Source organism: Mesoplodon bidens (genome assembly GCF_964165515.1).
Source record: "Mesoplodon bidens genome assembly, chromosome: 2".
In the NCBI taxonomy this organism is placed as follows: domain Eukaryota; kingdom Metazoa; phylum Chordata; class Mammalia; order Artiodactyla; family Ziphiidae; genus Mesoplodon; species Mesoplodon bidens.
In genome coordinates this window covers 146,591,464-146,612,652 of record NC_138177.1, presented here as the reverse complement: position 1 = coordinate 146,612,652, position 21,189 = coordinate 146,591,464, and the positions used below count along the sequence as shown (strand labels likewise).

Here is a 21,189-nt window from a genome sequence, read left to right as displayed (position 1 = left end):
TCTTGTTTCTTGACACGGATCTAAGGTTATAGGAAGTAAGACATTAATTACTTGTTCCAAATTTGTCTTAGATCATTGATGGATTCAACATGGATGAGTTCATGTTGCTTTGAAGCCAAGAAGGCAAAAGGCAACTGATGTGGAAACAACAGAGCAGGCTTTGAAAGCTGACAGTTTTGAGCTTAAGAATCTGCAAAGGCACTTGCTAACTACATGACCTTGGGCAAATCCCCTAACTGCCCTGAGCATCAATCTCCTCCCCCACTTCTTACTCCAAATGGGGTCCATAATGCCTGTCTTTCAGGGTTGTAGTAAAGATCCACGCTAATGCGGGCCATTTGCCTGGAACATCTTAATCTTAGATGGTTAGTCACTTATGATGACGTTGTAGTTTCAGTTTGTACTTCAAAGCTGGCCCACAGCTCCAGCCATCACCTCTGGAGATTGTTTGCCCTTACAAAGACGCCCGGTCTCCATGCCCTGCCATCCTGCTATTTTAATTTTTGCAGTGCCACTGCTCACTGTGGAACAGCCACTGACCATAAAGTTTGACATTTTGAAGATTAAAGTGCTTTGAATTAGTCATGCACATGTGAAGTCATTGTTCCTACTTGTCCTGCTCCAGAATCTAAAAATGACTTTCAGCAGAGCCCAGTAACTTTCCCTCCTCCATCACCTTCTGGTGAGGAGACATGGTGGAGTTTAGGCCTCAGTCACTCAGAAGAAAACCAGAGCAGATGAGGGACGGTATGAATTGGCATATTTGGAAAGAGGGGTCTGCTCTGCCAGGGCTTGGTGGTCTGCTGCCTCCCCAAGGAGCAGGGGCTGCTGGAGGGTTGGGGAGGGGTGGGGTGAGGCAGGGAAATCTTAAGCACAGGAGAAGAGCAGGCGCTGTGGGCTTACAGGGCTCTGGGTTCAGAACCTGCCTCTGCCCCATGTAAGCTGTGTGACCTCAGGTACGTTCATATCTTGAGCCAACATTTTCTCATGTGCAAGACAGAAATAGTGCCTCTTCCATAAGGCTGCTGTGGGAATTTAATAAGCTAACAAGGCACTTAGCACAGTGCCTGGCACATGGCAGGCAATCAGTAAATATTTTCCTTCTCTCAAAATCTTCCCAACCTTCCACGACTCAGATACCTTCTCGTGCTTTAAATGCTGTGCATTCCCAGAAATCCCAGAGAAGCTCACTTGCAAATATTATTACTAAAATGCTTAGCCAAAGGAAAGTGAACTTGGGATTTCCCAGTCTGCCCTTAGTGTAAATAAGTAGGGCAGACTACAGTCACAGTTTTCTTGTGGAGAACTCAAAAGAGGAATCCTCTTTGCTTTAAAACTAGTTGTCTGGCTGCCCGTGTCTCTATGGAGGGCCGGATGGTTCTCCATCCAGGCAGGAGGTCTGGTCCCCAACCAGCTGGCCTCCGGACCACCTACTCAGCAGATCCCCATGAAGTGATGACACAGAACTGTAATGTGTCATAAGAGCTACCATTCCTTACTTGGAGACAGTCAGCATGTTAAGTACTTACATTCTAATTTAACCTCACAAAAACCCTGGGAAGTTTGTACCATTATCGCTCTTCGGTGGATAAGGAATCTGGGGTCCAGAGAGGTGAAGCAACTTGCCCACAGTTGTGCAGGGCTCAGAAATGGCAGGGCTAAGGTTTGAAACCAGATCTGTATGACTGCAGAACCCCAGGCTCCTAACCACTGAACCATACCAGCTCATATACCTCCAGTCCTGGCCTTTGCCTAAGCCTGGACCAGTTGGCTGTCCTGGCTTCTCTGTGGCTGGGCTGAGAGACTCGACCTTCCCCGAGGGAGGTGTGGAAGACGCAGCCTGTGTTGGTGCAGCAGCCAGCTAGCTGTCAGATAGCTGCGACCTGGAGCGTGTTTGGGATTGTACCCTTGGCTCTCCTCGGGGGACGCTGTGAGGGGCAACCTCGTGACACTGGTGCTGGCATCTGCTGAAGGAACGCTTAAGAGGCCACAGGTCACTCCTCCCAACATGGGGCCCTGGGTGAGAGTTTTCCTTAAGAGCTCAGTGCTGGGAAATTCTTTGTGTGGCTTTAGTGTGGCATGGGCTTTTGTTGTAACTAGCACACACAGTAAACAAATGGCTAGCATGTTAAAATAACTGGTCCACCAACACATACACCAGGATGTCATGTGGGACCTCGGGAGATGACTCTTCCCCACACTCCCACGAAAGACACACTGGGAAGAGGAACTCTCCTGACATCCTTACACCCTCTGGTTGTCCCTTAGCTCAGTTCCCAGGCCCGGATGGCACACTTTGTCAAAAATCCACTCTGCCCACTTGGGGAGGCAGAAAAGACAGACTGTGATCCCTGAAAGACAGCTCCTTCAAGGTGAAGGTCAAGTCCCCACTTTTCTGAAGAGCTCCTAAGTGGTATTTGAATCTGAATCTGTACTGAGGTGTGAGGAGAGGGGAAGGGGGAAGAGGGAGGGAGGGCGGAGGACTGGAGAGGAAGAATAGAAAGCCTAGTGGGGCTTCGAGGGAAGCAAGGGGAAGGAGTGCCGAGGCTGCCTGTGCCCCTTTAATCCTCACCACCACCAGTTAAAGGGCTGGAGCTCTGCGCACCTGCACAGGAGAGTGTAAGCAGAGGACACTGGAATCCAATGCAGATTTGGTGCAAACCGTTTCCGCTGTTTGTCTTAAGAGAGTAAGGGAACTAATGAGGAAGAAGGAGAGAGAAAGGAAAAGTGGAGGACAGGGGAGGGGAGACAGGAGGCTGGGGGGAAGGAGAAGACAGCAGGCGGAGGCGAGGGAGGGCACACTGGACACTGCGTGAGTGTGTGTGTCTGTCTGAAAGACAGAGTCCAATAGGCTGACAGAGAAGACTAGTGGGGAAGAGGAGAGAGAGACAGAGACGGAGGGGAGAGGGAAGAAGTAGTCGGGAGGGGGGATGCCCATGCAGGGAGAAAACTGGGAGAGGTGAGTGGATGTGTCCCTCCCTCCTCCCAGCCCAGACAAAGGACTTGGCGGCTTCCCAACCCTCTGCGGGATGAAGCCAGACTCTCAAAGGCAGCCATGCACCCTGGGGGCCAGGAGAGGGCACTTCAACCCCAGACAACAGCAACGGAGCTGGAGCCGCAGCCGGTGGTCACTGCCAGGCAGGCAGATGAGAGGCGGAGTGAGGGGAGGGGGGGAGAGGCGAGCCTCTGGCTCAGGTCTGTGGGTTACCAGCTCTCAGTGGAGCCAGGAACCTGTGCAAATCCCTGCAGACACAGGATGGGCGATCACCTGGTTTGGGTCCCCCTTGGCTGCCTTTGCTCCAGCCCAGCGCCTCCTCTGGCCCCGCCCCGCCCCTACTCTATTCCAGATTTCTGTCCTGAAGGGCAGGGTCCCTCCACCTTCTCCCCATGGGCCCCCTCCTCCCCTTCATCAAGAATCATCGCTTCCTTGAGTACAGGGAAGACTGATTTTCAAAACCATTTCTTAAATACTCTGCCATCTGATCTGCACAACCATTCACAAGGCGGGCAGCAGCAGGGAGAGGGGGACACCTAGGCACTGGGATGGAGTGTCACTTGTCTCTGATCACATTAAAAAATAAATAAAAATCACGGCACTGGGCTTCCCTGGTGGCGCAGTGGTTGAGAGTCCGCCTGCCGATGCAGGGGACACGGGTTCGTGCCCCGGTCCAGGAAGATCCCACATGCCGCAGAGCGGCTGGGCCCGTGAGCCATGGCCGCTAAGCCTGCGCGTCCGGAGCCTGTGCTCCGCACCGGGAGAGGCCACAACAGTGAGAGGCCCGCGTACTGCAAAAAAAAAAAAAAAAAAAAAAAAATCATGGCACTTTCCAGTTCTTACCTTCCATAAGGAGAACTTAAGCATGTTACTGTTTCCTCAACACCAGGATTGAGGAATGCTTACATATATTGTCTCTGAGCACCAAATATCTAGCCTTGTCACACCCTGAGTCTCGGTCTCAGTCCCACATCCTGACCGTAGACTGAGCCTGGTCATTAATGACTTTGTCTTGATAAGAAGTTCTAAACTGTGAACATGAATCCAGATGATGGAGTCTGACTCTACTGGGATATCTGAGAAATCCAAACACACTTTGAAAAGGATTGCTGCTATTTAAGAATCTTAGGAACCTCTTTAGAATCTTAAGAACACTTCATGGAAATTTCCATGAAACCTCCAGCCTGCACTGATATCACTGTTTCCTGATGGTCCAGATATTTATTACTTAGATTTCACCCAATTCAGTACTTGACCAGAAACAGTAATAATAACATTATTATTTATTGAGTGCCTACCATGTTCCAGGTAATTTATTAGGCACCTGAGATTTTGTTTTTATGTTTCTGTCTACTTGAAACAACCCTATGAGGTAAGTAGCATTATCATCACTGTTATAGATAGGCAAAGTCAGGCTCAGATAGCTTAGGTCTCTTGCCCAAGGTCACACAACTAGTAAATAGTAGAGCCAAGATCTGTACCCAGGTCAGCCTGGCTCCAAACGCCAAGCTCTTTTCCTCCTCTTATCAAACAATGGCATCTCTTAGTTACATCTCAGCTATAATTAGCTCCTCAACCATCTGGCTGGTTTCTTCAAAGAAACTGTCCTCTAGTAGGGCAATGAGATTTGGACTTGGTAAAGGAAGAAACAAATCCAAGCTTCTGGGAGGGGACTGCTCCACCATCTACAAACTGTCACCTGAGCAGGCTTCCTCTATTTGACTGTTTCTGCACTTTTGGAGCCGGGAACTGGTTGTGGCTAAGGATAGGCACTCAGGGACAACATGCACCGCCCCCCCCCACCCTTGTTTATGAAGATAGATAATAATACTCATCTCTCTAGACTGATGGGGGCATCAAACAAGATGATGGCTCTGAATGCACTTTATACACCCATAAGGGCTGTTCACTTCCTGATGGCCCATTCAGGGCTCAGCATCCTGTAGGAGCTCTGTAAGTATCATAAATGTATTTTGCTTTGAACGGAAATCCAAGCATCCTCTGTCTCCTCTCTTGTCTCCAGTGACTCATGGCAAAATGTGCTTAGACTGAGAGCAGTGGTCCTGACCTCCTGCTCCCTCCAGGTTCCATTTTTCATCCTCCCAGTCACAACTCCCACCTCCTGCCTCTCCAGACACATCAACATGACAGGCACGGCCCCAGCTTCAGCTAAGGGCCCTCGCCTCGGACAGGGTTGGCAGCTGCCTCCTCTTCTTGGCAGGACATTTATCATCTTGTGGAAAATATTGACGGATAAGAAACCCCAGACAGACAGCATGTCCCACCGGGCATGCAGCCTGCTGCTTGGGAAGTGAGATTTGAGGTGCTGGCTCCAGATCTTTCTGGAAGAAAGGGAGGGTTGGTGGACCTGTGGTAACTGGGCTGTGCCCACAGGGGGTTAACAAAATCCTAGGGATGACTGTGCCCAGTACATAGATTTCAATAAATGTGAGTTAGACCCAAGCTCAATAGGCCTTTTGAATGAGGCCTGGAGGATGGAGGCCCTTTGCCCAAACCCACCATTTCACAGATGGGAAAGTGGGATCCAGGGAAGGCTAGTGATTTGCTGAGTATCAAGCACACAGCAAGTCAGTGGCCAAAACCAGATGAACAAAGTCCAGGGCTCAAGAGTCTCACATCAGAACACTGTCCACCTCACAACAATGCCAATAAGATAGCCCCAAACCTCTGGTCAGATGTGATGATCTGAGAAACTGGAATTGTTAGTTCCCTCCGGAAATCAGGAAAAGGGGGACCTTCGACTTAATTTCAGAGCCAGTGTCCAGGGAGCACATCCTTTTAAAGATGAAAGGAGCGGGAAGAAGGCAGAGCAGAGGAGTGTAACTTGGTGAGGTGGTACCCATCTATCCGCTGCCCGCTCCTATCTCCCCTGACCACACCCCTGGCCTCCCCACTGCCGTGATGCTCTCCCTGCAACGCTGGTTTGCCAGCAGATCATCAGTCCTTCACCGACTGGCTCCCACAGACCTCTCCAGCCTCACTGACTCTCACACGCCAGCTTGCACCCCAAGGCCCAGACTTGCCCAAAGGAGGGAAGCAGCTCTCCCAGGGCTGCAGACTCTGCACACGCTGCCCTCCCTGCCTTGCCTGCAAGCCCCTTCCAGGTCGGTGCTCCTTCTCACCACCCCCTGCGCCCCCCTCTGTCACAACACTGTGCTGCAGCCACTCACCCACCTGTCTGCCCACCGCACGGGAACTTCTCCAGGCAGATGCTGTTACCACCCATCGCTGCATCCCCAGAAGTCAGGCCAGGTCCTGGAGCATAATAAGTGCTCAGCAAGTGTGGTCTCCGTTCTCCCCCACGTAGAGGCTCAAGCTGGAGCTGCCTCCACTGGCTCTCGTTCTGACCTCTAGGGCCACATAGAACAGATCTACGCCCTCTGTTGCATGATGACTTTTTAGAAATTGACCAAAGCAAAGAGTCCAGATGTTTTCTTTCCAAGGAGAATACCCCCGATTCCTTGGCCAGTTCCTCACAGGCCACAGTGTTGGGTAGGGTGACCAACCATCCTGCTTTACCCAGGACTGTGCTGGTTTTAGCACCACAAGTCCCCTGTCCCAGGAAACCTCTCAGTCCCAGGCAAACCTGGACACATGGTAAATCTAGTTTTATCTTCCCCTCCCATCCTAGGTCTTCAGAGGCCATGCACCATTTTTTCAATGGCCTGCATAGGTGGGGGGTAGGCAGAAATGAACCTAGGGCTCCAGGGGTCGATGACACAACAAGGCAAAGAAAGACCGGCACCGCCTTGCTCCCAGCATTGGCCTCTGTTAACGCAGCCAGTCGGCATCAATTCCAGCAGGAGAACAGTGTGTGGTGGCTGTGCGGGTTGATACATTTGCCTTGTGGGCTAATAGGGAGCTTTATAGTGTCAACTAAGATGCCTAAGCCAATTTACCACATAGGAGACCTTGTTCCCCCAAATCAGTACTTCCAAAGCTGCTTTGGTTTTATTTGTTTACTGTAAAGACAGAAATTTTTCAATACCTTTGTTCCCAATATTCTTTGTTCTCAAGCCCTTCAAGTGTTGCAGGCATTCATCCATTCCACAATTACTTATTAAACACCTACAGTGTGGCAGACAATCCCTCTTGGTGGCCTTTGGGCTGGTCAGAGACCCAAATCTGCAACTGGTTGGAACAGACTTGGGGTAAAGTCCTTCTACTTTGGGGCCTCTCCCCACATTTGTACAATGAGATACTAGAAACACAAGTCAGTGTGTATATAAGTGTGCAAGTGAACTTGAATATAAACAAACAGGTTCAAATTTCTGAAGAACCAGCCAGAATTTCTCTGACTGTCAGCTAACAGCCATAACCCTGAGACAATATCAACTATTTTTATCAGCAACTTGGTTTCCATGGAGCCTTGCAGCGCTGCTAGTGAAGGCTGACGGTTATCACCATAAAATAACTTTACAACTTTGTAATTTGTAGCTCTCTGCTGTCAGTAATATTAACAGCATTTCGAATTATGGCTATAAACTTGACAATAGCAGATAAAACCCTTAGAAACCTCATTTTGGGGGCATGAGGGAGGCTGCGGGAAGGTAATGACGTTTTGGTTTTCCAGGCCTGGGTAGAAGGTGCACTTTGATCTGGAGGTGGGAAGTGGGAGGGCCAAGGCAGGGCTCACAAAGAGCAAGGCAGCTGAGCTCGGGCACCACAGAGACAGGGTCTGGGCGGCATGACGTCAGGGTGATCAGAGACTACAAACATGTCAATGCTGGGGGCAGGGGTTACAGAGAGTGGGGCTATAGGACGGGCAAGAGCTGGCTGGTGGGTCCCAACCTCTGCGGGGTTTTGTCCTACAGGAAAGGAAGGGAAACTGGGCCAACTGCAGAGCAGGGAGGAAAGTAAGACAAAGCCTACCAGGCAGAATTGAGAGAGCAGCCCGGGGCATGTTATTTGACTTTTCTGGGCTTGAGTTTCCCTATATGTAAAAGGTACTTATCTCATAAACCCACGCACATGTGGTCACCTTATCTTTGATACAGGAGGCAAGAATATACAATGGAGAAAAGACAGCCTCTTCAATAAGTGGTGCTGGGAAAACTGGACAGCTACATGTAAAAGAATGAAACTAGAACACTCCCTCACACCACACACAAAAATAAACTCAAAATGAATTAAAGACCTGAATGTTAAGGCCAGACACTATAAAACTCTTAGAGAAAAATAAGCAGAACACTTTATGACGCAAATCAAAGCAAGATCTTTTTTGACCCACCTCCTAGAGAAATGGAAATAAAAACAAAAATAAACAAATGGGACCTAATGAAACTTAAAAGCTTTTGCACAGCAAAGGAAAACATAAGACGAAAACACAATCCTCAGAATGGGAGAAAATATTTGCAAACGAAGCAACTGACAAAGGATTAATCTCCAAAATATACAAGCAGCGCATGCAGCTCAATATCAAAAAAACAAACAACCCAATCTAAAAATTGGCAGAAGACCTAAAAAGACATTTCTCCAAAGAAGATATACAGATTGCTAACAAACACATGAAAGGATGCTCAACATCACTAATTACTAAGAGAAATGCAAATCAGAACTACAATGAGATATCACCTCACACCAGTCAGAATGGCCATCATCAAAAAAATCTACAAATAATGCTGGAGAGGGTGTGGAGAAAAGGGACCCCTCTTGCACTGTTGGTGGGAATGTAAATTGATACAGCCACTATGGAGCACAGTATGGACATTTCTTAAAAAACTAAAAATAGAACTACCATATGACCAGTAATCCCACTACTGGGCATATACCCTGAGAAAACCATAATTCAAAAAGAGACATGTATCACAATGTGCATTGCATCACTCTTTACAATAGCCAGGACATGGAAGCAACCTAAGTGTCCACTGACAGATGAATAGATAAAGAAGATGTGGCACATATATACAATGGAATATTACTCAGCCATAAAAAGAAACAAAATTGAATTATTTGTAGTGAGGTGGATGGACCTAGAGACTGTCATACAGAGTGAAGTAAGTCAGAAAGAGAAAAACAAATAACGTATGCTAACACATATATATGGAATCTAAAAAAAAAAAAAAGCTTCTGAAGGACCTAGGGGCAGGATGGGAATAAAGACACAGACATAGAGAACGGACTTGAGGACATGGGGAGGGGGAAGGGTAAGGTGGGACAAAGTGAGAGAGTAGCAATGACATATATACACTACCAAATGTAAAATAGATAGCTAGTGGGAAGCAGCCGCATAGCACAGGGAGATCAGCTCAGTGCTTTGTGACCACCTAGAGGGGTGGGATAGGGATGGTGGGAGGGAGACGCAAGAGAGAGGGGATATGGGGATATATATATATATACGTATAGCTGATTCACTCCGTTATACAGCAGAAACTAACACAACAATGTAAAGCAATTATACTCCAATAAAGATGTTTAAAAAATGTACTTATCTCAAAGGCCAAAAATCAAATGATTCTTTCTATATCCATCTGTCTATCTATCTAGCTAGCTAGCTAGCTATCTGCCTAATGATTTGGAAATAAACTTGGAGATCATATCATTTCATCTTCTTATTGAAAGATAGGAAAATTTGGACCCCAAGAGAAAGGAACTCCCCAAATCTACATGGCAAGTTGGAGGCAAAGCCAATCCTGTAATGCAGGGAGCCTGACCCATCTCATGAAGTACATCTCAACATTATTATTTTTACCATTACTACTACTAGTATTAATCATTCATTCATTCAGCCAGTCATTCAGTCATTTAGTAAGCATTCGTATTTACAGACCAAATTCTAGTCCATGTCTGCGTGGAGGAGAAAAACAATTCTAACCGGCTTCAGTCCCGTTTAGTCGTCTGTTCCCAAAGCCCTCTTCTTGAAGCATTTTTTTGTTTATGAATCTTAACAAAGGCTTGACCTTGGCCATCACAAATAGGAACTGGGAAGTACCTGGGTATCTTTCCGTGCCACCCAACAGGTCAGACCTGACTGCTTCCTACTCTTCTGTATAAAAAGTGAAGCTTCCTTCCCAAGAAAGAAAACCCAGGCAGTGCTTCCCTCCTCCTGATAACCACCACAGCACACACACATATTCATACTCCCTGTCCTATTAGTGAGCCAACTAACAGATGCAGGTGAAGCTTGCTTCCACTTCATTCACTCCCTCATTCATTCACATTCACTGAGGGTCTACCTAGTACCAGGCTTTAGCCAGAGAAGTAAAATGATTTAACCAAGGTCACACAGCTTTATGAGGGGGGGAGGGCAGAAGGCTGTTCCGGAACTGGGATCTTGACTCCCAGCCCAGCATTCTTTTCACCAACTCAAGGGAAAGCCCTCCTTGACGGTGCACACCAAGAAAATCCCTTCCTTCCTTACGACGCTACAGTAGCTTGTGGAAAAGTCTGTCTGAAGCCCAGGTCTCTTCCCAGAAATTCTGGCCCATAGAACCATCTGCCTACCAAACTTCTCCGTTTGTATGTCACATGAGCCCCCTACACTTAACACATCCCAAACAGAGCTCAGAATATTCCCCTCTCCAACCCCTTTCTCCAATAGTTGTGTTTAAGTGATTGGCGCCAACGTCCGCCATGTTGTTCAAGTTGAGAAACTGGGCATCTTCCTTGACTTCTTCCTTTACCTCCACACCCAAGCAATCACCCAAAATAGTCAATTCTACCAGTTAGATAATAGAACATGTTATTAAGATGGAACTGTCTTAGTCTTGGTTTTGCTGAGATCCCAAGTCTGTAGATACCACACTGCAAAGTGAGGTAGGAAACTACCAGGCAGGACTTGCAAAAGGAAACCAGAAAACCAGATTTGCAAACTTTAGCTCTCCTTCAGATAAGAGGGTCACTGGAGGGTGCAGTGTCCTAACGGAGGTGAACCCCAGACCACCGTGGACTGAGAGAGGACTCATGAACAACTGGCCTGAGCACATGCACTTGCCCATGTCAGCACTCTCCAGCCCCGGGGCAGGTGTGTCTGAGGAGGCCCACAAGGGACTGCCAGGCCCTCTCAGGGAGCACCAGTTACCCAAGACCTTTCCTACACTTTCCTCCTGTCCCTCATGCTGCTCCACCTTGGAGGGGTAAACATCTAGGGTTAGCCAGATGGGGGAAAGGGCTGGAAATCAAGTCGGGGAAACAGGAGTCACCTCGAGCAGCCTGACTGAGACAGAGGATGTGGAAGGCTTTACTTTGAAGACGTTCAATGGCTTTGATTGGACGAGACACAGTCATTACTGAACTGAGACTGTTTGGTGAGCAGAATTAATTAGAAAACTTTTAATTTCCCGAGTGATTAGAAAGTCATGGGGTCTGTAAGAGCTTTTATATCTCTAGATTTAGATGTAGAATCTATACACATCTATGTGCAGGGTCGATGGGAGATAAAAAATATTTTATAATTGTATGCTGTGAGTGTTTCTTGTTTAATGTACCTGTTACAGAGCTCACAAATCTGTCTCCTTCTATTCATGGTTTGGTTCTGCCTATATTTATTTATCACCTGCTGTTTCTGGCCCAACTCCAAATTCCTTCCAATACTTTGGATGCACGTCCTCTCTCTGGCATCTGGGCTTTCTCCTGTATGTCTCCCTCTACCAGGAAGGCGGCTCTACCCTGCTTCTGCTGCCTGCATCCCATCCACCCTGGAGGCCTGAGCCCTAGTTACCCCTCTTCCAGGAAGTCCTTCTTCCCTCTCCTTCTTCACCACTCCTGCAGGGTTAGATGGCTCCCATGTGCATCTCCAACCAGCAGAGCTTCCCTCTGCCTGATCATTTATTCCTCTGTGCCGCTGTCTCTACCTTTTCCCCTCCTCTCAAAACGGTCTCCTTCTTGAAGGCAGGAACCATGCCTTATTCATCTGCCTATTTCTAGTGTCTAGTGAGTTTTGTGGGATGGATGAGTAAATAAATGGTATCTTCAATGCCTGCTGTGTGTTTCAGAGGACTCAGTACAAGGCACATAGTGGTCTCTGTATTGAGACCAAGATAACTAACTGAGTTCTAAAGCTCTGCATTTTGTCTTGGCTACAGCAGCCATTCCCTTCTCCTAGAGACAGCATTTTCTGATTTCAAGGTGTCCACAGCTCTAAGTGTGTGTGGAAAACAGGCTGCTTAGGACCCAAGGTCTCTGTTTCCAATGTTTTTCTCATCCATTATGTCAAAGAGCTATTTCCTTTTGGCTTGTTACCAGACCATAAACAAAAGCCAGAGAAACTCTGGGTTATTTTATGATTCCAGTTTAGCCTTTCTCTCTCTCTCTTTTTTAAAAAATTGTTTGAACAGAGCATATTTATTACTTGGCAGGTCAGTAAAATGTAAATAAGGTTTGCTGAAGAATGGTCCAAGATTCTCAGGAATGTATCATTTCACAACAACAGAAACAACAAACCACAGGAAGGAAAGGCAAGGGAACTAATATTTAACGGCACTGAGTGTATGCCCAGTCATTTATCCGCTTTCTCTCACGTAACCCTCCAAACAACACTGTGAAGTAAATAATCATTATCTGCACTTCCCTGATGAAGAAACTGAGGTTAAATAACTGAGTTAGAGTCCTCAGCTAGAATGACACAAAGCAGAACTCACACCCACGCCTCGGACGAGAGCTGTATTCTTGCTACAACCTGAACAGAGACCACCAGCCAGGGCAGCAGCCTCTGAGGATGGTCTCATTTAGATTCTGTTGAAAGTTAGAAGTCTTCCTCTCAGAAAATGAACTCCGCATCTTTACTCACAGTTTTGCATAAATTTTAGACAGTTCGTAGGCTCTTCTTGAAGCCCATCCATAAAGCCCTCGATTAAGAACCCTTTAACTAAAAGAACGAAAATAGCTATCGGCTTGGCTTGATCAGTTGTCCAGGACAGTTCTGTGCTGATTTTCCCTATTGGACTGAAACTCATGCTCATGGGGTCACTCAGTCTTAAGACTTGTACATAACACAGCTGTGGATTCTTGATATCATAAATTTATCTAAACAGGGAATTATAAAATTTTAAATTTTAGAACCAGAAAAATCTTAGAATATCAGAGCTGGAAGGAGCCAGAATACAGACAAGTCCACACATAGTTTCAGTCTGCAGCTCTGACAGGTAGGAAGTATCAGACACTGAGCGTAAGAGAAGGGACAGGGCCTGCTTGAGGCTACCCAGTAATGGTGACGGAATCAGGAGTCAAACCCCCGGTTGCTGGATTCAGAGACAGATCATCGGGTTGAAGATTCAACCAGTGGAAGGAAAGTCATGCAGTCTGCATGGGGATGAGAAAAGTGGTGATAGAGGAACATTTGTTGCGTTCCTATCAGGTGCCAGGCAGTGCAAGGGGATTGGAGATATATTGCATCTTTTCACTACCCTGATAAGCCTGCAAAGTGAGTATTATTATTTTTATTTTACAAATGGGGGAACAGGCTCAGAGTGGTGAGATAACCAGCCCAAGGTCACACAGCTAGGGAAGCATCAGTGTCCATGGCTATATTACCCTGATGTAGTGGGGAGGAGAGCCAGAGAGCAAGACCCTGGTAATGTTTAGCTGGTGCTTTTCCAGGGAGAAAAATTAAACTGACAGATACATATGTTCTGGAAGGAAGGTGAGGAGGTGGACACTACTGTGGGCCTTGGTGAAATATCCCTCAGGATTCCCCACCTCCCCTAGCCCTTCTCTGGTCTTCCTCTCAGCATCTTCCTTCCCAGCATCCTCTGGATAGCTAATTTGGCCTTCATGGACCCTGATGCTGGGAAGGGCATACTCTGGATGACAGACTTAAAACCCCTCATCATGGGAACTGCACATACCCACTCGCTGTGTGAACCACATGGCGTTCTGAGGTCCAGGTCCTCCGTTACGGTGATCCCACCAAGGCCTTTTGCCCCGCGGACCCTACCAACACAGCCCCTGGTCTTTTGCTCTAACAGCCCTGACTACCTTCTTTAACATAAATGCGGGTCCTCATTCATAGTCATGTAAACCTTTTCGATGTTTTAACCAATAGTCGCTTAATATTTAAAGCTTACGGTGCACACTCACATACATTATTTCATTTAACCTCCTTGCAACTCAGTGAGGTTGAGTATTACTACTGTAAGTAGCAATACTGTGAGTATTGCTACAGTATTACTGTAGTAATACACAGTGTAATACACAGTGTAACTGTGTCTGTAAGTATTACCTCTTACAGACAAGGACACTGACGCACAGTGAGGCTATATAATTTGCCTGTGGTGGCACATCCTGTAAATGGCTGAGCCCGGATCCGAATCCAGATTTGTCTCAATTGAAAGTCTGCTCTCTTTTCATGAATATTATTCCCACAGCAGGGGTTAAGAAAGCAGGAAGGTTCGTGGTGCCTTTGTGAGGGTGATGAAGCCTACCTCAGGGAGGCTGGAGGATGTGGGATGATGTCGGTGCTGTCATCAGATCCAGGTCTCCTGACTCCAAGTCTAGAGGACACTTCCTCCCAGACCATATTGCCATTCCTATCAGACCATGTAATTTCTTTTTCTGATTGGGACACAGAGCCAGCAGCCAACAAAGATCACAATCTGTCTGCCTGAAGTCTCCCTCTGTTTTTTTTTGTTTTTTTAATGCATTTCAAACAAGAACCAGGTTAAATCACATTCATGTGTATTGAACTGGCCTGCACTTCCCTGGAGAAACTCCAGATTCCTCTTCTTGTCCCCTAGATGACAGATGAGATGGGGTGACCCAACAGCACTGCGGCCTGTTCAGCTCCTGCACAGCCTCGCTACCCATCACCCTTAACCCCTTCCAAACACTGGCTTCTGGTCCCCACCGACATCCCCATCCAATCACTTCCCAAGTCTTCTCAGTGCCACATTCTAAATATTCCACAGCACCACCCAAGTCTAGGCTTGAGTCATTTCCCACCTGGATTGTCATAACGGCCCCCTAGTGTGTCTCTGTCTACAGCCTTGGCCCCTCCAATCTAACCTTCCCACTGTAGCCAGAGGGGCTTCCCACTGCTCTTTAAAGCCCTTCTACTGCTCTCCATTGCCTTCACAGTCCTTAACATTTAAATTCCTAACGGGCTGCCATTTTGGTCCCATCTCCTGCATCTGAAGTCCTTCAGCCATACCTGACCCCTTGCAGCTCCGACAATCCACCTTCCTTCCTCCCCTTTCTGTCTGCAATGCCCTCCCTACAACGACCCACCCCAAGCAATCTGCCTAATTTCTTCTCAGTCTTGAAAACTCAGCTTAGATGTCTCTTCCACTGAAGCCTTCCCTGACCTCCCGAAACTGTGTCTGAGTCTCCTCCTACCCCTGTATGCAGACATTTTTGTCTTCAGTATGTTCCCTGCTACACATCCCCTGTGCCTAGAACTTTACCTGGCTTATGGCAGACACTCAATATATATATTTAAAGGAACATTTCCCAAGGCTCTCTGGAATTTCTCCACCACAGAACTTACCCCACAGATTATAACTGCCTCTTTCCTTTTCCGGCTCCCCAAGTAGACCAAAAGCTCTGTGAGTCAGGGACCATGGCTTCTTGGTCAATATTTTACCCCAGTGCCTAGTAGGATTCCTGGCATGTGTTAATGGTGTACTTACTTTTGATGAATGAGGATTGGGTGTTGAGGAGAGGAAACCCTGGGCCTGGGGCAAGGGAGGGGCCTTCCACTGAGAGAAACATTTGCTTCTAACACAAAAGCATGTTGGAGGTGCTGAGATAGGGTAGGAGAACCCATCAAACTGGACATCAGAAATCAGCCACAAACTAAGTGCAGGCCACACCTGGTGGGACCCTTATCTCATTGAGATAAGGCTCACAGGTGGGATACCTTTGGTGCACATGCTCAAACTCTTCTTTCAGACAACTCGCTCTATCTCCTTTGCCACCACATCAGGGGCGAGCTAGGCAGGGGCAGCACGGAATGTGCGTATGCATGGAGCACAGGAGTTAGCGGATCCTGGGGAAGCAATGGGCTGCACACCATCGTGTGTGTGCGTGTGCATGTGTGTGTGTGTGTGTGTACGGGGGGGCAGTGTGGCACATAGAGATGGCCAGGACTTTGCAAACCAAGGGTCCTCTGCTGCAGAGCAGAGCCTACTCCATTGGCTGGTGAGCCAGGTAGTTATTAAAGCAGACTTCAAGGTGACTGCCCCAGTCTTGGTGACTGGGCGGGGGGAACTCTCCCTCAGTTCTTACCACAGTCTCTCCAGTGAGGTACTGGATATGGAACACTGGTCTAACACCTCATCTGCCTATTGCTCGCCCCTCTCTCTGAGGCCATCACCCTGCCCCCATGTTCCCAGCTAGGTTACTGGACCCCCCAGAGCCACGAGGGTGCAACCAACTGTGTGGACTAGTGCTAAGTCATGTCTCAACCAGAAAAGAAATTTTCCTGCACAGAGTGTGGTAAGAACTCCACAAACACTCCCCAAGGGTTGAATCAAGGCTGAAAGGAGCACTTCCACTTCTGGGGAGAGAGAGTTTGTATATAGAGAGTTAATATTATCCTTTCCCTTTCTTTTCCATCAACTATAATTCTCTCTCTGAGAAAACTAAGTGTTCAGAAAGGAGAAATGGGTCAATCCAAAAACCAAAAGTAAAGAAAAGTAGAAACTGTCACAATCTGTCACAACCCTTATGTACTGACCTTGAAATGAAAATCAATACTCAGGAAACTAGAATTACTAAATAATCCCTAAAAAGTCAAGCAAGCTAGAAAGTGACCTCTAATTTCATCATGACAGGCTTGGGGGTTTTTGGGGACATTTTATGAGGAAGCCAAGAGGAAAAGCGAGTTGGCAAAGGAAATGCAAAGGCAGAAAGAAAGATGCACAGAGGATGAGCAGGAAGGCGGGGAAGATGGAGGGAGGCTAAGGGGAGAGAGAGAGGAAAGGATGGTGGAGAAAGGAGAAAAGATGGAGGGGAGGGAGGAACACATCACATGAAGTAAGGAGAGAAAAATACAAGGCAGGAGTTGGGGGGACAGACAGAAGGAGAGGGGAATGGGGACTTCCCTGGTGGCACAGTGGTTAAGAATCTGCCTGCCAATGCAGGGCACACAGGTTCGAGCCCTGGTCTGGGAAGATCCCACATGCCACGGAGCAACCAAGCCCGTGCGCTGCAACTACTGAACCTGTGCTCCAGAGTCTGTGAGCCACAACTACTGAGCCTGCGTGCCACAACTATGGAAACCCGCCCACCTAGAGCCCATGCTCCACAACAAAAAGAAGCCACTACAATGAGAAGCCTGCTCACCGTTGTGAAGAGTAGTCCCCGCTCGCCGCAACTAGAGGAAGCCCACGCACAGCAACGAAGGCCCAACACAGCCAAAAATAAATAAATAAATAAATAAATAAATAAAAGTAGAGGGGACAAGGCGGGTACAGACAAGCGAAGGGAAAGTAGTGCACAGAGGGAAGACAAAGGGCGGGAACAGGAGCACAGAGAGATGGACGTCTGGTCTATAGACCAGACGTATGGTTGCCAAGAGGGAGGGTGGGAAGGAGAGGGATGGACAGGGAGTTTGGGGTTAACAGATGCGAACTATTACATTTCGAATGGATAAACAACAAGGTCCTACTGTAGAGCACAGGGAACTATATCCGATCTCCTGGGATAAACCATAATGGAAAAGAATATAAAAAAAAGAATGTGTGTATGTGTATAACTGAGTCACTTTGCTGTACAGCAGAGATTGACACACCATTGTAAATCAACTCTATGCCAATAAAAAATTTTAAAAAAAGAGAGAGAGAGAGAGAGAGAGAGAGAGACATGTTCAGGGTGAGAAGGAGGGGCCAAGACTGTCAAAGTCTTCCTTAGCAGCCCTGGGATGAGCATCTGGCCTGTGTACTTACATACTTTAGATGATGGAAGACTCACTGCTTTGTGAGGAGACAGAGGGGAGAGAGAGAGGGGAGAAGCACAGGTATGGGAAGGCCATGGGTCCAAGCGCCTGAGGAAGACTTGAGGCAGATGGAGGGGGGTGTCCTTTAGGAGGGCAGAGAGCAAACAGGACAATCCAGAGATGACACCAGCAGAACCAGTCATGTCCATCCTCACCCCAGAGTCTCAACCCTCACCTGAGTTGGAGACCAAATTCCTGACCTGCCTGGTAAATCCTGGCAGACTTGGGTACTTTCAGCTGGATGCGAGCTGGCTGGTTGGGTGGACCTGCAAAGGATACAGGCTTCCTCTGTGTAGGGCACAGCGGCCGTGGTGCCACCGATGATGTAGCTGTAGAAGGAAACCTCGAGGGTGTAGCAATACGAAGTGTGGTCCAGCAGCCCACCGAGGAAGCGACGGCCAGTTCCTGCTTTCACGGCATCTCGGTTAAAGGACGTGCTGGACTGTGAAAGACAAAGAAGGGAGGAGAGAATCAGGGCTGGACACCTGCTGGCTATGGGACCTTGAGCGAGCACCTCTGGATCTCAGCTTCCTCATCTGAAAAGTGGGATGTGACTCCCACTTTGCAAGATTATTATAAGGAAGGATTAAATAGACAAACAATTAAATGAAAGCACCCAGCACAGTTCTTAGGGCATAGTAACTGCCATTTAACAAAGATCTGTGGAAATTTGAATGGGGACAGATGGAACAAGGAAAAGTAGACAGAGAATAAGAATGATATTACGATAATCAAGACTGAAATTTGGGCACTGCTTTCAACCTTATGATATTGTTTCCCATATAGTATCTCATTTAGGCTTCACCCCCTCGACAGGGGTGTCATAATGTTTCCCCTCTAACGTGAGGTAATGGAAGTTCATAGTAAGTGACACAGACGTGGACCAGGACTAAGTGACTCCAGACACCCCAACCCTCCTTCACAAAGCTCGCCCTCCGTTAGGGACAGCTGAACTCGTGCTCAGCATCACCAGAGCACAGGGATCACGGCTCTTCTTTACTTGGGTGTCTACTACCCCCATCACAGTGGATAGAGAGGAAAGAGCCAGCAGGTCCGCATTTCAAGTCCTCTCTCCAAAAGTGTGTGAGATGTTAGGCAACTAGCCTTATTGGTCTGAGCCTCAGTTTCCTCATCTGTAAAGCGGTGGTAAAAATCACATCTCTTTTACAGAGCTGTAAGGGTCAGTTCACTTGTGGTTAGAAGGGCTTTCTATGCTAACCCATGGAAATCGCAGTAAATGAAGAGCCTGGTTTTAATAAGAGAAGGCATGTCCTGTTCAGCAGAATATAAGAGAAGAAGGAAAAGGGGGTGGGCAGGAAGAGGGAGAAAGAAAACAGCAAAACAAGACAGATATAGAGACACTGAAAGGAAGAGAGCTGTGTGTGTGTATGTGTGTATGCATTTTGACGTAAAGGAAAGGATCAGAAAATTAGAGTCTCAGATCAGAAAGGACTGTTGAAGTTGAAGCTCATGTAGTGAAATCCAACTCTCTCATTCTAGAGTTGGGTACTGAGGATCAGAGAAGAGGGGAGACAGAGGCTGGACTAGAATAGATGACCTTGACCCAAGCCCTAAGCTCTTAAGGAGGCTGCAATGCAGGAACTCCATCAGGCAAGGCCAGAAATAAAGCTCCTAGACTACACCCTTTTTGTAGACCCTGGAAACCTCACCCCTGTGAGGGTCTCTGAAGTCTGTGGCCCAGCCTCCTGGAGACTCACAGTCTCCCAGGGTCTCCTCCAGAAGACCACACTCTGCTCTGAAATTGGAGTGGTTTCAAAAAGACAAGTATTGGCCATCCTCCAGAGATTCCCACAGAAATAAGCTTGGCTGTTTTTATCCCCGAGCTACTAATGAGAAGCCATCTCATTCTACCTGTTTCAAATGCTTAGGGACCTTGTCCTAGATACCCAACTTCTCTGGGCTTTAAGTGTCTCTTGGGTATAAAGTGTTGGATTGGGCTAAATAATCTCCCAGTTCCTTTCCTGGTGGGGCATTCCAAGATTCTGGGCTTCAAAGTACATCTTACCTCATGGAGAAATTCATCCTCTCTCCACTAATGTCTAGGCCTGAAGCAACGAGCAGGCACGTTTTCAGCTCATCAGCTTCAAAAATTGCCATGCCCTTATACCCTGAGAAAACCATAATTCAAAAAGAGACATGTACCAAAATGTTCATTGCAGCCCTATTTACAATAGCCCGGAGATGGAAACAACCTAAGCGTCCATCATCGGATGAATGGATAAAGAAGATGTGGCACATATATACAATGGAATATTACTCAGCCATAAAAAGAAATGAAATTGAGCTATTTGTAATGAGGTGGATAGACCTAGAGTCTGTCATACAGAGTGAAGTAAGTCAGAAAGAGAAAGACAAATACTGTATGCTAACCCATATATATGGAATTTAAGAAAAAAAAATGTCATGAAGAACATAGGGGTAAGACAGGAATAAAGACACAGACCTACTAGAGAATGGACTTGAGGATATGGGGAGGGGGAAGGGTAAGCTGTGACAAAGTGAAAGAGCGGCATGGACATATATACAGTACCAAACGTAAGGTAGATAGCTAGTGGGAAGCAGCCGCATAGCACAGGGAGATCAGCTCGGTGCTTTGTGACCGCCTGGAGGGGTGGGATAGGGAGGGTGGGAGGGAGACGCAAAAGGGAGGGGATATGGGAACATATGTATATGTATAACTGATTAAATTTGTTATAAAGCAAAAAATTAAAAAAATATATATAAAAAAAAATTGCCATGCCCTTTGTGGGCCTCTCCCCCTCTGGCCCCATGGAAATAACAGGCCTCAGAGATTTCGTACCAAAACAAAGAAAAATGTGCAAAAACACTTTCCCAAGTTTGCTTCCACCACAGGTTGATTGCCCTCCTTATCTCCCCTGCCATTTCTCAATATTATTTTTTGCCACAAATTATTCTAACTGCCAGTCCACAGCCTCTCCAGTCCTTCCTGGCATGTAAGGGGGTAGTAACCACAGTCTCTGGAGTCTGTTGAGAATTTTACTGCCTGCTAAGTGCTTTCGTATCTATTACTGCATTTGTCCTCCCAGGAAGTTATGAGGCAGGCAAGGCAAAAAATTATCACCCACAAATGACTGACAAAGAAATTAGGGCCCAGAAATGGCTATGGAGGAAGAGGATGGTGGACATATGACCCCCGTCAGCAGACATGTTAGGCTCCTTCTAACAGAATGAAGGCCAAAGGTCTGTGAAAGCAGACACTGGGCCAGGGTCTGGCACTGGGAGACGCTCAGTGAGTTTCTTCTCTTGTTAACGCTGGAGT

At 47.3% G+C, this 21,189-nt stretch overlaps 1 protein-coding gene across 1 annotated transcript in view; it reads right to left on the bottom strand.

Moving 5' to 3' along the window:
- The window catches only part of AGBL4 (AGBL carboxypeptidase 4), a gene marked incomplete at both ends in the record, with an annotated part of 1,399,565 nt that overhangs the window by 38,818 nt on the left and 1,339,558 nt on the right, over positions 1-21,189 (bottom strand). Inside the window, one exon of the mRNA XM_081220343.1 lies at positions 18,168-18,330. Within this exon, the coding sequence (XP_081076469.1) occupies positions 18,168-18,330 (163 nt within the window). The remainder of the gene's footprint in view (positions 1-18,167; positions 18,331-21,189) is intronic.